Here is a 16,969-nt window from a genome sequence, read left to right on the forward strand (position 1 = left end):
GTATCTCCAACATGTGTGCTTTTTATGTTATTCTTTCGTCATTCGGTGCTTGGTTAAGTGTCAGGCCGCAACGGTAGTGAAAATAGCCGATCTATAAGCTCACAGTGCATCGCGACCGAGGCGCATTGTGAGCTTGTAGGTCGGCTATTTTCACTTTTTTTCCAAAAAGGTCTGTTCCATTTCCTGAAAAGTAACCGTTTTGGACATGTGAGGTTTCCACCCGACAGCGACGTTATGCTCCATCATACAACAGACCATTTAAAAATAGACCATTTACAACATGTGTTTGTGGATCATGCTGTGAGCTTGTGAATTGACTATTTTCACATTGACTAAGGGCTACTATCATGGTTTTCAAATTGAATGCATTTTTCTTTTCATATTCTTTCACATGCTAATTATGTGGACTTTGCCTTGAGAGTGGGTCTGCTCTGGGTTGTGGGACGCTGCTGTGTGTTGTTGGATGTTTCTTTTTGTGTGTCTGCTTCTGCCTGCAACGGATTGCTCCATTACACCTTTAAAACACATTTAAAGTAGACAGTACAGTACAAATAACAATATGTATGGATTTGCTGTTTCAAGAAAACAAACCCCATGACCATCTATAGGCAGAGTACCTTTCTAGGCATAACCTTCCCCTCAAATAGTTGTCAGTATCGGGGGGAATGTTACGTGCTGCTCAGCAGGGAAAGAAACATTGTAGCGGGGCGGGGGTATACTAGCAAAGAACAACATTTGAGAACCACTGGTTTATCTGTCAAAATAATGGTACTGTCAAAAGGCTGTCACCCTGCCCATGGCAGTTGACGTAATCCACGCCAACCCCTGCTTTGCCAGGGCAGTCCATGTCCTCAGGAGAATGTAGAAATAAACCCCTCACACACACACACAACACAAGGATTAATTGGGCAGAAAACAACAACAACAAAACTGGACAGGACCTAGGACCTGTCACTTGGCATGGAGAGTGGGAGTGTGGTGGGTTTGTCACAGGGACTCTGGACATTCTCTCACGATAGGGACTAAAATTGGCGGCCCAAGCAGTGGTGTAATGTAACTGAGTAGATTTAAGTACTGTACTTAATAAGTACAATTATATATATATATTTTTTTTTTATTACAAAACATACATTACCCACAGCCCTATTTAAACTTTGGCTGATCTACGAGCTAACAGCGCGTTGTGAGCTTCTAAATCTGCTATTTTCGAAATATATTAATACATAATATATTATATAATAATATGACACCAATACTTATGCACTTTCACTCGGGTGAGTCTTGATTACCGGAGCATGTTTCTTCCACCACCGTGGCCCTGTCACCTCCAGCTCCTCTGCCCCCCACCCCCCTCCCCCTCCTGCTGACGAGTGCTGCTGTCATCTCCATGTCAGCAGAAGCAGCTCGCTGGGCGCTGACAACTCCTGACAGCCACTGCAGTATCGGCCCCAGTGTCCCTGTGCTCACCTGAGTCCATTTCCTCACCGAAGCACAAACACTGTCAACATCAATAGAGCACCCAAGACTGACGGAAATGTACACATCTTATACCTGCAGGGTCGCGTTTTCTTCCCCCATTCTGAATTCACATAGACTTTTATTATATATCGCGTCTATTAAGAACTCTTTCCTTTCGGCTTTTCCCTTCAGGTGTCGCCACAGCAAAGCATCTGTCTCCATTTCACCCTGTCCTCCGCCTCCTCTTCTCTCACACCAACTAGCTTCATTTCCACTTTCACTACATCCATAAATCTTCTCTTTGGTCTTCCTCTGGAGTATAGGACTCTCTGATGTTCTCATTCCTGATCCTATCCATCCTTGTTACTCCCAGAGAGATCCTCAACATTTGAGTCTCTGCTACCTCCAGCTCTGCTTCCTGACTTTTCCTCAGTGTCTCTTAACCATACAACATAGCTTCCCTTTCATTCTTGCTGATACTTTTCTATCACACATCACACCTGACACTTTTCTCCACCCATTCCAACCTGATTGCACTCATTTCTTCACCTCTAAAATAAATAAACAAATGATCCTGGCGGCTCGTATAGATATTTCAGCGAGAAATCGCTAATGTTACTGCGGCTGTATTAGTTACATTTCCGCTTCAAAGGAATCTTGTTCTTTGGTTGACCTTTTTGATTACGTTGGTGGCCATTTTATCACCGGAAAGATTTGCCTCCAGGATGGAACCTAGGTAGGTAATGTCATCTTTTCGTGCGATAATCTTGTCACCCACTCTAACCAAGAAGCCTTGCTGAGATTACCATTTGATCCAAATAGAATGGATTCAGTTTTTCCCAGGTGTAAAGATAGTTTGTTATCCGCGAGCCAGGTGCAGATTCTACCAAATAACAGCTTCCAGCCTCCAGTTTTTTGCTCTACACCTCCTTAAGGAACCCTAAGGGTCCCTGGACACAATCCTTTGAAAACCACGTGCTCTACACCAAATATCCCTGGCAAAAATGTGCTCACACAATGCGTTTCGCTTGTAGATCTGCTGTTTTCGCTGAACATTCACCCCGTAATAATAGCGGCACTAGCGCTCATGTGGTTCAAGTCAGGATAAGGACCTGTGGGCAGGCTGTTAGCCAATGAGATAGCGTGACCTCTCGGCGTCGGGAGCCGGTAGAAATTGGGCACCGGTATCAGATCAAATGATTCCATATCAACACAGACTACGGTGGCATGGAGGCTTAAGTCATGAATTGCTTGATGAGTCTCTGGGTGAAATTCCATCCAATCTTCTCATATGTACATCACATGCGCTGCTACTCCTGGCATGTAATAGATAGAATACGCACCGCTTCGCACCGGACACTGGAAAATGGAGTGATGAATTATTGTTTTGGGGGATGGAGCTAAACATAGCCGCTCGCTCTAAGAAGCAAGAGCGTCACTGTCGGGCAGTAACCAACCTCGTATCTCCATGTTCCAAGTTAGTTATTTTGTTTTCGTAAATGAATGCCCTGCCTTGCCATACAACAGTGTCACACAAAAGTATGACAAGCAAAATGTGTAAGTATCACAATCATTTTAACCCTGTTATCCATACAATCTACGGCTATTTAAAAATAGAAGATATACAAGCACACAGCGTGTCGTTTTGTGCGCTGCGCCTGCTGCAAGATTGTACATCTGCTATTTTTGAATATTTCTATTTTCAGATGGGGTCCCACAGTCAAATGCACATCACTTTGGGGGTCCTTGACAACAAGCAAGTTTGAGAAGCACTGCATTGGAAAGTAATTCACTGAAAAGTAATGGTTTCTGGACATACAAGGTTTTCTTTGCCACGACTGTCATGACAGCGACCGAAATGATGTGAGAGCTCAGCTCTCAGCTTGCAGGACATTTTCCTCGTTTTTTCCAGCGAGACATACATCACGTGTAATGGCCGTCGTTTTGGCAAGCACGACTGTCCCCGGGTTTAAACAAATGTGTCTTCATAGAGACGGATTGCTGCAGCCACACAGGTCGCTGTGACAATAAAAGCAAGACAGTCACAGGAATTAAATCACAGCCCCGCGGTAATCACATTCAAAACTATTGGATGGCCTTTTTTCATTTTTTTTCATTGCTCATCCTCGAGGTTATCAAGGGCCGGGATATCTGGCCTGGGCAAATGCCTTGCAACGAGGTCCCACACGTGGGCGGGCTAGAATTGGAGAGGGCCACTGTATTTCCACACTCACTCCAGAGTGCCACATTACATATTATTGTCGTGGCAAAAATAGCCGATCTACAAGCTGAATTATTGCTACTTTAGAATTGGAATCCAGAAAATTTACATTTCATTTCAAATGCCTTTCAAATGCCTTTAATTATAGTTATGTTAACTTTATGAACTAAATACTAAATGTACTTATTATTAAGTACATTATTAAATGATAGTATTATTAAATGATCAAAAGTAAAAGTACTCATTGTGCAGAATGTCCACAATTTTCTAAAGTTTAAACATCGTTTAAATGTCATTTTTTTAATATTACTTTTTTAATAATAATCCAAATCTACAAAGTAATAATCTACAAATAATTGTAGTGGAATAAAAGTACAATATTTGCAACAACAAAAAAAAGTAAAAGTATTGGAAATTGGAAATGCTGAAAGTACAAATACCTCAACATAATACTCAAGTACAGTACTTAAGTAAATGTACTTCCAGCACTGCTGATAATAGTGGATACTGAAGAACTGAGAACATCTCCATTTTTGTATTTATTTTTAGGCAGAGGAGTGGAGTCCTACTCCTCTGACATTTAAGTAAACATAACCTTTTTACTTTTGAAAATGTTTACATTTCAACAAGAACAATATCAATGTGTAGTGATGTTTCACCTCTGTTTTCTGTTTGTAGACGTCAGAGCTCTAGTAGAGTAACTACATGACCTTCCACCAACGGTGATCCTTTTGTCCCAAAGAAGTGTCTTTTGAGTAAAGGGTTTAAATTGAGACTGATGCATCAGAGGACTCAAATCATGGTTAGAAATCAGACCTGTCTGAACTGAGTGGTATGCCCATTGACTGTACTACCTGTAAACCTACTGTTAATAAGCATGTTAATGGCCCGGGCCTATTTAATCCATTAATAAAATGTGCCCATCGTTTATAGCGCCCGGACCACTTTTACCGACGGACCGGATGTTGTTGTGAATGTGTGTGTAGCAGCTAACAATAGCCATGCGATGCGATGCGATCGACAACAACCGGAGGTAATAATAAATCTATCGCGACTAGCTACTGGACCGCGGAGGGCCGTCAAACACAGGATCTTTTTTTATAATTAGGCGGGATGATTAAAACAGTTTCCGTGCCGGGAATGGATTACTCCAGGTTACTGTCGCTGCCATCCCCGCTATACCCGCCTTTTGTTTTATGTGTTTAATCCGCTGTATTGTCTTCGTCGCGGAGATAGAGACTGGATGCATTCGCTTTGATGACGAAACCGGAAATCGTCACATGCTGTGGGCTGCTAGGGCTTCTGGGAAATTGAGGCCAATGGAAATGCATGGAGTGCAACGCCTCATTGAGACGAGTCTTGTGTGCGTCTTCCGGGTGCACCAAGATGGTGGATGATACGCTCGGATCACAACATACCGAGGGAGCTTTTTTCGCTGGATTTTCGCGGATTAAAAGCCCAAATAATTCAGCGTATGCTCTAAAGGTAATACAACAATCTCGGCAGTGAAGGGGGGTTGATTAAAATGCGGGTTAAGCGTGTAAAACAGTCAAACTGTTAAGATCGTGTGTTATTAACGTTTTAAGATTTTCAGTGTCGTCGGCTAAACAGGCATGGAACTGACGTGTTCGATGACGTGTCACTGTTGTGCAACACCGAGGATTGCGCAACAAGCTCATCTTGGCTGTGGAGCGATGCGATCCGTTTTCATATCACTAATTTGACGGAGATTAATCAATCCACGTCTCGGGCACATGACCGTGACCTTGAACTTGATGGAGATTTACGTCATGGGCCTTTAAGCTGTTAAGGTGTTAATAAAGTATTCAATCAATCAATGCTATATTCAAACTGCAAAAAAACTTAAAAGAATATATATATATTTATATGTTTCCTCACTGCAAAATAACTAAACCAAATAATTTGACTTTATAATGCACAGAGACTAATTAAGAGCAAATGCCCTCGCTGGGGCCGAGCCACTCTCCACAGAGACTAAATGAATTATTCAACAGAGCTCTCTCTCGCTCTCTCTCTGTCGCCCTCCCTCTCTCCCTCTTTCTCTCCATCTCCCTCTCCCTCCCCCTCTTTCTCTCCCTCATACACGACATCAATACATGGCCATCCCCACCTGCTCCGTGTCGTGCATTCGCGTCCCCACTTCGCATCCAGCCCGCCGAGCGCTGGCGAGGAGGAGAATGTTGAATTTGATGATGTGCTGCTGTGCTATAGGCTACCCTTAGAATACAAATCATATACTGTTGATGTGGGGTGGAACCATGTTCATGCATCATGTGCTGCACGTCAATCCCCTGCAATCTCTCTCTCTCTCTCTCTCTCTCTCTCTCCCTCTCTCTGTGTTGTTTCCCATCTACCTCCACTGTACCTATCAAATAAAGGCTCAAGAAACTTTTCAAACCATAGGAAATATAGAGATACTGTACCACAAGGCTCCGGGAAGACATACTGTATGGCCTATATACTGTTCTCCAGGTTTGTGAATCTTGTCAACCTGCAGACATTTCTCTCTCCATCTCTGACCCCTGTCCTGGTCACTGTAGATTTAATTAGTTCTAGCCCAGTAACCCTGTGTATCTCTGTATGTGTGTGTGTATGTGTGTGTGTGTGTGTGTGTGTGTGTGTGTGTGTGTGTGTGTGTCCTGGTCTCCCGCAGGCTACGGCCACGCGGCCCCCAGCACAGACGGAGGCAAGGTGTTCTGCATGGTGTATGCTCTCCTGGGCATCCCACTCACCCTGGTCATGTTCCAGAGTCTGGGCGAGCGCATCAACACCATGGTCAGGTACGCTGCATTGGCCTCACAGTCCTTACATAATCATCAACACCATGGTCAGGTACGCTGCATTGACCTCACAGTCCTTACATAATCATCAACACCATGGTCAGGTACGCTGCACTGGCCTCACAGTCCTTACATAATCATCAACACCATGGTCAGGTACGCTGCATTGGCCTCACAGTCCTTACATAATCATCAACACCATGGTCAGGTACGCTGCATTGGCCTCACAGTCCTTACATAATCATCAACACCATGGTCAGGTACGCTGCATTGACCTCACAGTCCTTACATAATCATCAACACCATGGTCAGGTACGCTGCATTGACCTCACAGTCCTTACATAATCATCAACACCATGGTCAGGTACGCTGCATTGGCCTCACAGTCCTTACATAATCATCAACACCATGGTCAGGTACGCTGCATTGACCTCACAGTCCTTACATAATCATCAACACCATGGTCAGGTACGCTGCATTGGCCTCACAGTCCTTGCATAATCATCAACACCATGGTCAGGTACGCTGCATTGACCTCACAGTCCTTACATAATCATCAACACCATGGTCAGGTACGCTGCATTGGCCTCACAGTCCTTACATAATCATCAACACCATGGTCAGGTACGCTGCATTGGCCTCACAGTCCTTACATAATCATCAACACCATGGTCAGGTACGCTGCATTGACCTCACAGTCCTTACATAATCATCGCCTCCTGATCACAATTACTCAAGGTTAATCACAATTATTCTCCCCCCCCCTCTCTCTCTCTCTCTCTCTCTATCTCTCTCTCTACGTCATCCTCATAATCTGCACAAGCTGCATAACATCGCTGTCAGGGGCAGCAACCCCTTATCTCCATATTCAAACTCTTTGTGGGTTTTTGTTTTTCCATAAATTAATGCCCTACAGTACTTTGACTCATACGACAGCGTCACACACACATATTAGCTGCAGGCACCAAACTTATTTTTGGCCGTCACGCACGCATGCACGGCACACACACACAAACACACACACACACACACACACACACACACACACACACACACACACACACACACACACACACACACACACACACACACACACACACACACACACTAAATGCAATAAAACACAAGTAGTTAAAATGATAGAACAATGGCAAAGAACAATCGTAGAATCGGGTCAGGTGGATTAGGCTAGTTGGATAGTTGGATTCACCCATTGAAACCGGGAAAGCATCTGTCACTTTATATTTTACAGTAGGCCTATAGCACATTGGTTGTCTATTCCAAAATAACTGATCTACAAGCTCATAGCGTGACACTTCATCCCGTGCTATGAGCACATTGGTTGTCTATTCCAAAATAACTGATCTACAAGCTCATAGCGTGACACTTCATCCCGTGCTATGAGCTTGTAGATCTGCTATTTTGGAATAAATCGTGAAAAATTGTGCAAGGCTGCAAGAAAACATGTTTTACTCCAATCGTTGCATCTGCGTGTCACTGGAAAATTATTTTTAATGGAGTCAGAGATACATAATTTTGGGGGCCGTTGACAGAGAACCACCATTTATAGCGACATAGGTTTTTCTGAAAACTGTGTGAGAACCGAGCTGAGGTCTTAACGGGTCAACTGTTTCCCCTGTGTGGTGGTCAGTGCATTGGCACTACCCTCACAATTCAATTCAATCAGATACGATTTCCGATTTGATTGATCAGTCAATACAATATATAGATATACTGAACATATATAATATTAGTATTATAATAATATTTAGGCTTCCATTATCGATTACGTCACATTCATGCACGGGCTGAATCATGGCGATACACTGCTGAATGGATTCGATTTCTGACCCCACTATCAGGTACCTGCTCCACCGGCTGAAGAAGTGCCTGGGGCTGCGGCGCACCGAGGTGTCCATGGTCAACATGGTGACCATCGGCTTCGTGTCGTGCATGAGCACGCTGTGCGTGGGAGCGCTGGCCTTCTCGCACTTCGAGGGCTGGAGCTTCTTCCACGCCTACTACTACTGCTTCATCACGCTCACCACCATCGGCTTCGGGGACTACGTGGCGCTGCAGGTCTGCTGCCGCTCTCCTGGCTCTTACTTAAACATTAATTTCAGTAGACATTATTTCTGGCGACACCCGTTGGTAGCTTTGTGACATTACAGTGTCTGTCTGATACTGAAGGAACCCTGAAAGAAATCCTGCTGCTTTACCGTGAGTATTGGCATGACAGTGATGCGGTCAGGAGACATGGCCGAGCGTCATTGAAGGGCCTATGATCACGGTAAAGTGCATCCTCGAGTGTAAAATTTGGGTATAAAAACTTCAAATGGGACATTCATGCATAACGAGTACTTCCTACTTTTGGTAATTTAAGTATATTATATGATTAAATTATTAAATGATACCTTTGTACTTTTACTCAAGTAATTCTTTTTTTTTTAATTTATATTTTTTGTCCCACAATTTTGTAACCCATTTTTCACCCCTGTGTCAATCATCCTGTGATGTGATCCTGGGCTCTACACACCCTCCGCCAACCTAGGGAGAGAAACGGACTTAACTCATGCTTCCTTCATGCTTGAGTGTCCAAGTTGCTCCTTTACACCTGACAGGGGGGAGTTTTCCTGGTTGGACGTAGCGCGTGGAAGGAGCACGTTATTCCAACCAGTTCCTTTCCCCTCCATCAGGCGTCCCGGCTGGCCAGGGGGAGGCAGTTTAGAGACCAGGATTACTGCATGTTTTTGTGAGGGTAAAAACATTTTTAATTGAAGACTCTCCTAACAGAGTATTTCTACATTGCAGTATTGATACTTTTATTAACCCATTCTGAACGGGAACCCATTTTGGTGTTAGCATCATGTTATGCTTTAGCTATTGAAAAATAGCAGATCTACAAGCTCATAGCGCGCCACCAAGTGGCGCGCTACGAGCTTGTAGGTCTGCTATTTTTGAAAAATCGAAGAACGACTGACATTTTTAGAATCTGATCTCAGGTCAGAATGGGTTAATCAGACCAGTGTGTGTCCAGTGGAAACCTCGTATGAATCTGATCTCAGGTCAGAATGGGTCAAGTAAAAAAATATTTAATAATATATTTTGCCCGCTTTGCAGAAGCCGCACGCGCTACAGAACAAGCCGCAGTACGTGGCGTTCAGCTTCATCTACATCCTGACGGGCCTGACGGTGATCGGCGCCTTCCTCAACCTGGTGGTGCTGCGCTTCATGACCATGAACTCCGAGGACGAGAAGCGCGACGCAGAGCAGCGCGCCCGGCTACAGCAGCAGCGCAACAACGGCCAGGCGGTAGGGGGCAGTCACAATTAATTACACATTTAAGTTTATTCATTGTCACAGAAATAATTGTGATCAACGATTTAATTGTTGTTTTTTGGCATTGGTAATGAAGAGTTAGGAATAGAATAGAAGTCACATATCCATTTGGCTTTTAGAATTCGTAATAAAAACGCCAAGATAAAATATTATATGCACACTTGTGTTCTCATTCTATAATAAATCTGATCTTATCTTATCTGACTGAACTGAATTATTATTATTAATGATTATTAACCCATTCTGAACGGGCACCCATTTTGGTGTTGGCATCATATTATGCTTTAGCTATTGAAAAATAGCAGATCTACAAGCTCATAGCGCGCCACCGAGTGGCGCGCTACGAGCTTGTAGGTCTGCTATTTTTGAAAAATCGAAGAACGACTCAGGTCAGAATGGGTTAAGAAATGAGTGGCATTTTTGTATCAATTTCATACTTTAATTGATACAATTACTAAAAAACTTTTTTCAATTGTGACAAAATAATTGCGATTAGACGATTGGTGTAATAACCGTGACCCCCCAGCAGGCGGCGGCGGCGTGCGGGCAGCACCAGCGGCTGTGCGAGGCGGACCCAGCCTCGCCGGCCTCCACGCGCTCCGGCGCCGCAGGGTGCATCGGTGGAGGGGGAGGGGCGGCGGACAGCGGCGGAGGAGGAGCCAGCCGGGGCCTGCGGAACGTTTACGCCGAGGTGAGACCCTCGTGGAAACGCAGGGCTGCCAAAAGGCAGCTTACAGTAAGATACAGTTACAGTGCAAGAGAAACTACTGTAGATACAGCTGGGGTAAAAGGCATCACGCACAAAAGAAACACCGGTGATAATGAACAAAATGTAAGGGATAATATCTGGCTAGGTAGTCATTGTCGGGAGATAATTCACAGGGAGTTTAATCACCCTGAAAGTGAATTATATCCTGACAATGACCACCTAGCCAGATATTAATGACCACCTAGCCATATATTATCCCGTTTATTACATAAAAATACATAAATTAATAAATTTGCCCAAAACACAACAACAATTCCATAAGTTTGCGCTGGCTGCGTCTGCCCAGCTGCAGGGCTGGAGCACTGTCGGAAAACTGAGTTGATCAAATCCATTTTCGGGTACTGCTTTGTCTATTTCTCGCTCAAATGTTAAAAAAAAAATTTAGAGCAATGTTTAGCTGTAAATGAAATTGTGTGTCACAGTGTGTGTGTGTGTTTACATGGCTGTCATGTTATTAACAGCAGTAAATCAAGCGGGGCGCAGCCGCGCAGCTGGTGCTCATAGGGTTTGATTAGGCAGCAGTCTGTTATAGAGCGGAGCGGTCTGTTATCAAGAAATAACACACCGCTGAATTCAGCGATTTAACAATCAGAATCAAGCATTCAACCAAGCCATGTAATAATAATAAATAATAGTAAACACCCACAACAATGCTTGCATTATGCAGGACAAAGTAAATAATGAATACACGCAGTGACCATGTCACAACAAACTGTTCAGAGCAATTTTTTTTACTTTTTTTCATCCCTCGATTTTGTAACCCATTTTTTGCCCGGTGGCAATTGCAATCCGGGTCGCTACTCTCCCTCTGCCAATCTGGGGAGAGCCCTGAACTGAACATGCTTCCTTCAATACCTGAGGAGTGAGCAGGCCGCTTCTTATCGCCTGACAGTGGGGAGTTTCCCCGGTTGGACGTAGCACGTGGAAGTAACATGTTATTCCAACCAGTTCCTTTCCCCTCCATCAGGCTGACCGACAGTAGTGACCAGGATTACTGCATGTTTTTTTGTAAGGGTACCTACTAGGGATGCACCGATATGGATATTCTTGGCCGATACCAATTTAGCCAATAGCCGATACGGATACCGATATAAGTTTATTTTGTTTTTATTGTTTTAATTTCCCCCTTTTGGAAACAATTACATCTTCAATACCAACATAGCCAACGCAAAATGTATACTATACATACTAAATATCAGCTACTGCCATCGATTAATGTCAGTTTTATTTGCCAATGCTGATATTGACGGCAAATATCGGCCGATACATGGGTGCATCCCTATTAGTATCTACCCTAGGGGACACAGGGAGAACATGCAAACTCCACACAGAAAGGCCCTTTCGCCAACCCCACATAGGGCATGACTTCAGAGCTACTATTGAACGAGCCAAGTGACTAAAATGGTAAATGGTAAATGGTGCATTTATATAGCGCCTTTATCCAAGGCGCTTTACAGAGATTGTGCATTACATTCACCCATTCACACACACATTCATACACCGATGGCAGCGGAAACCATGCAAGGCACCAACTAGCACATCGGGAGCAATTAGGGGTTCAGTGTCTTGCTCAAGGACACTTCGACAGTAACTCTGGGGGAGCCCGGGTTCGAACTGGCAACCTCACGGTTACCATCCAGGCACTCTACCCCTGAGCCACCGCCGCCCCTATGGAGTGCCTCATCATAATTCTTCATGGCTAGATGTAATTGTTTCCCTGGCACAAAGACAACCTTAAGTCTATTGTAAAAGTATTTCCCAATTTTGGGGAGGGGTAGACACATCTATCATTGTCCCCAGTGCCAGTGGTGGAAAGTAACTAAGTACATTTACTTAAGTACTGTACTTAAGTACAATTTGGAGGTATTTGTACTCAATTTTCAATACTTCCACTACATCACAGAGGCAAATAGTATTATTTTACTCCACTACATTTCTTTAAAAACTTAGTTACTAGTTTCTTTGTAGATTATTATTACAAAACATGCAGTAGGCCTAGCCACTTCAGCCCAATATACATTTTGGCCATTTGAAAATAGCCGATCCACAAGTTCACAATGTGTCGCGATGCGATACATTGTAATTGTTTTACTTGTAATTATATTTCTACGTTGCAGACAGTATTGGTACGTCTACAGAAGTAAAACATTTGAGCCCTTTTTCCACCTCCGTTTCCTCGCAGGTTCTCCACTTCCAGTCCATGTGCTCGTGCCTGTGGTACAAGAGCCAGGAGAAGCTGCAGTACTCCATCCCCATGATCATCCCCACGTCGTCGGAGAACTTCATGGAGCAGGGCGAGGCCTTCTCCAACCCGGCGCACTCCAACGGCTGCGTCTACAGCAGCATGCAGCAGCACCACTCCACCATCAGCTCCGTGTCCACCGGCCTGCAGAGCACCAACGCCTTCAGGGGACTCAACAAGCGCCGCAGCTCCATCTAAGGGGCGGTGGTCCTTCCAGCCTTTTTCCCCCCCACCGGAATTTCAAAGACCACCCAGTTTGATATGCTTCAGGCCACGGACGGACCCACCCCCATTTGATAGATGATGTCTCGGAAAGCCTGGAGCTACAATGTACAATCCTAAGTGTTCGTTTAACTCTTGAGATGGTACGAGTGGTATACAAACCCTCCATTCGTACCTTCAGATTCCCTTCGGACCCCAATTAAGGGCCCAACGTTGATCATTTACTAGAATCAGTGATCTTGAGGTACGGGAGGACTGAGCGGTGAACAAAATTGGATTGACCATCGTGGTGGTCCAGGGAAGCTACCGTGCTACGTTGATCAGCTAGCATCGTGGAAACAGAACTCCAGATAACGGACCAAAGATGCAGGTGTTCCTCTTTGTGGTACCGATCACCCCAGGCTGCCTGTACTCCTGGTCTTCACTGTAGCCATGGGGCTGGGCGACATATCCATTATTATGTCGATTATTGCGATATGAGACTAAATATCGCCTGGGCATGTCTGGGAACGTCTTCTCTTGGTTTTAATCACTTAAGCCTTATTTTATATTTTTTCAAAGCTTTTTCAGAAATGGTCAAAAATAGCGAAACTATCAAAGCTGCTATGTTCACTACGTCGCCGGTAGCTCGCATATCACGAGAACCGTCCGGCCAATCAACTTCAAACTCGGCCTGCGCGTTGCGAGAGGACCCGGCCGGGGAGGGGGGGGTGCAGAGCCTGGTGTCGATTGGTCAGATTGCCGGTTGTTCAGAACCACAATGCAACTGATATATGTAGTATATAACAGCAGTTCTGCTTGTCCAGAACTGCTGATATATGCCTATATAAGGGCATTCTCATATATGGGCATATCGCCAAGAACCCAAGGGTGTGATGTATATCAGTTCTTTTAGATCAGTTGATCTAAAAAAAAAAAAACATTGATAAAGGTCCCTGCACACTGCTGCGTTTTTCGATTTGTAGCAGCGTTTTCCCGCCGTTTTCCCGAAAAACGTGCTCAGTCTGCAAGGACCTTAAATCTTCAAAACCCCACATTATGAAAAACACTGATGTTTTCAATATGACATCATAGTACTGACATCATATGCTGGTCTAGATTCCATATTTGGGGCATGCCTGACACGGAACTCCATATATGGGCATAAGAGGGACGCCGACAGACGGATACAGAAATCTGCATATATGGGCATAACAGACGGATGGATGGGTACAATAGGTACGATATGTATGAATTTCCAACTTGGATCCTTTCGGATTATTTGTATAGTTTTTTAAATATGTTAAAGAAAACCGATAGCACACACAGCTGAATAATAATAGAGTTAACCCTCATTTATAGTCTGTAGTTTGTAGTATGAAGGTGTTGTTCAGCAACACTAAAGTTCTACCCCTCGGAATTCATCATTGATTCCTGAATTAATACAGGTGATTTCGGAATTCGTAGGTGATTTTGGAAAGGGTGATATCGGAAATTAACATGGGCGATTTCGGAATTCGTAAGATACTTCTGAATTCATACAATATTTCTGAATTCATATGGGTGATTTCAATTTCTGGGCTCTCTGACCCTTTTGTCACGGGACTGACATTATGTACATTGTTCAAATATTAGGATATTTTATACTGTGAGAGACTTTTTTATGTAGGATGGAAGGAGTGTAAGTATATAATATAAAATGTGTATAATCTTCACCGGAGGAAATAAAATAACTTTATTTTGTCTATAGATTCAAAAGGGATCTCTAGCCGTAAGTGTTACGCTTACCAGAATGAAAAGAAAATGTATATACAGTATATCTTTGGACAGTTGTATTATTACAGTTGTTAATGAGAAATGCCTCCTATTTTTCCAATGAAAGTATTGAACAGAGGCTCAGTCTGTTTTCCTGTGTGTCTCTGGCAGAATTTCAGTTTGTTCAAAGTCAAATGTTTGTTCATCCAATTCACGTTCTGTTTGTGGAAGAATGTCCAGTGGTCCATGTTTCAGTGAGAGCAGGGCCATGCAGGCTCAGTCAAGCCCTGTTCACAATTTGTCATCGTACGCAGATCTACAGATCAGCTACTTTCGGCACGGGAAGGAGTATAGAAACGGGCTTCAGTGTCTCTTTCTTAACAACACACATATGTTACGGGGTTCCTGTGACACTACACTCACAGGTGAACATCCACCGGACCACCTGGCCGACCCCATTTCAGACCTTACTGTTTTATACAATTCACTGTGGATTTATTTTCAGCATTTTTTCTTTCTTTCCTGCGTATGAAATTACTTTCATGTACTGCCTATTTGATGTTTGTTTGATGTAATTTTCATATAGCACAACAATATTTTACAAATTTTACTTAGAGCATGTGAGCTCACTTTGTGCATATTATTGTCTTATCTCATTCACTGCTGCACTTTAGAAGATTATTATATTATACTTTAACGCACTGACAACCAGTGCACTATAGTGAAATAATAATTTATGGAAACACTTTTTGTTATGTAAATTATATGCCCTAATTATTTCTTCATTTTTTTTGGTGATGTCAGTTTGGGATCTTTGACTAAACACATTCATGCAATTATTTCTTTGATTCAGAATTGTTCACGCCTTATTACTAAGGCACCCGTGTCCCCATCACTGCTCCAGCTCCACCTTAATGCACTTAATTCAGCCAATCGAGATCATTACGCAGTTGCTATGTTGGCATCATTGTTAGACTTTGTTCCGTTTGGGTATTGTCACTTGAATGATCATCGTGTTAGTCATTGAATTAACAGTAGTAGAGTAGCTGTGTTGTTTTAGTCTGCCGTGTCTCCGTTTTGTCACTTCACTTAACCCATTCTGACCTGAGATCAGATTCTAAAAATGTCTTCTACATCCTGACAGTTTTCTGAAAAAGCTGTGTTTCTATGTCAGTCGTTCTTTGATTTTTCAAAAATAGCTAAAGCATAACATAATGCTAACACCAAAAGGGGTTCCCGCCCAGAATGGGTCACTATGTAACTTTCCTCTTCTACCCCGGATTTGAAGCCGTTTTCCTGTGCAAGTGCTGACATTTTTACCGTTGAGTTGATAGAGCCTGCCTGCTTGCTCAGGGGAGACATTGCATCTTGACCATCAGGTCGGAATTGGTGTCAGCTGTGTCTAGGTGAGACACGACCTTTGACACAATCTAAATGCCTCAATAGAAGAGCAGGGAGACAAAATACAAGCACCCCAATTGAATAAGTTGTATTGTATCAACATTCTCTAGCATACAGATGTGATTGGCTGAGCATCGCGTAACGGGTGTGCCACAGGGGACACACATTATATATAAGTGGCAGATGCAAATGAGGAAGCGAGAGGTAAAGATTGGGTATGTCATATTCCCTCATGGGTATGGGCTAGTTTTATTAATTTACAAAAATGTACATAGTGCCACTTTAAGGTCATGTTTTCATGTTGACTGACTACTGACCTTTTTCGGCTGTAATAATACATTTATACTCTACTGTTCTGTACAGAAATTGTAACTCTAAACGCTTGCAAAGTGTCGTGACACGATGTGAGCTTGTAGGCGTGCATTACAATGAATCAAGTTTAAAGTTTCCACAAACAGCCAATCAGGAGTGTTAATTGAAGGTATTTCTGCGTGTTCAGTTAAACATTTTTAATCTGATCTTGGACTGGCGGTCTTCACAATAATATTCCACATACTGTGTTTTTGACAACTTCTCTAAACACTATTTTAGTTGTGAGTGTCTGCTGGCGCTGCCCCAACAGGAATATATTTATTTATGTATTTTAAAGTTAATACACACCATTTGTGATGACGCTGTTGCTTTCTAAAATATCCTCAGCGCTATAGGGCCCCCGCAGCATTCATTTTGAAGCTGTACTTCTGTGTTTTTGTAGTTTTAGTTTTTAGTTTTGTTTTTACTGC

At 43.3% G+C, this 16,969-nt stretch overlaps 1 protein-coding gene across 1 annotated transcript in view; it reads left to right on the forward strand.

The window, feature by feature from the left end:
- kcnk3a (potassium channel, subfamily K, member 3a) overlaps positions 1-15,889 on the forward strand; it is a 59,407-nt gene extending 43,518 nt beyond the window's left edge. The window contains exons 2-6 of the mRNA XM_083789967.1: positions 6,354-6,480; positions 8,343-8,559; positions 9,601-9,792; positions 10,349-10,510; positions 12,771-15,889. Coding sequence (XP_083646093.1) covers positions 6,354-6,480; positions 8,343-8,559; positions 9,601-9,792; positions 10,349-10,510; positions 12,771-13,028 — 956 coding nt within the window. The 3' untranslated portion in view covers positions 13,029-15,889. The remainder of the gene's footprint in view (positions 1-6,353; positions 6,481-8,342; positions 8,560-9,600; positions 9,793-10,348; positions 10,511-12,770) is intronic.
- The last annotated feature ends 1,080 nt before the right edge of the window (positions 15,890-16,969 follow it).

This window comes from Protomyctophum parallelum (genome assembly GCF_964188405.1).
Source record: "Protomyctophum parallelum genome assembly, chromosome: 19".
Taxonomy (NCBI): domain Eukaryota; kingdom Metazoa; phylum Chordata; class Actinopteri; order Myctophiformes; family Myctophidae; genus Protomyctophum; species Protomyctophum parallelum.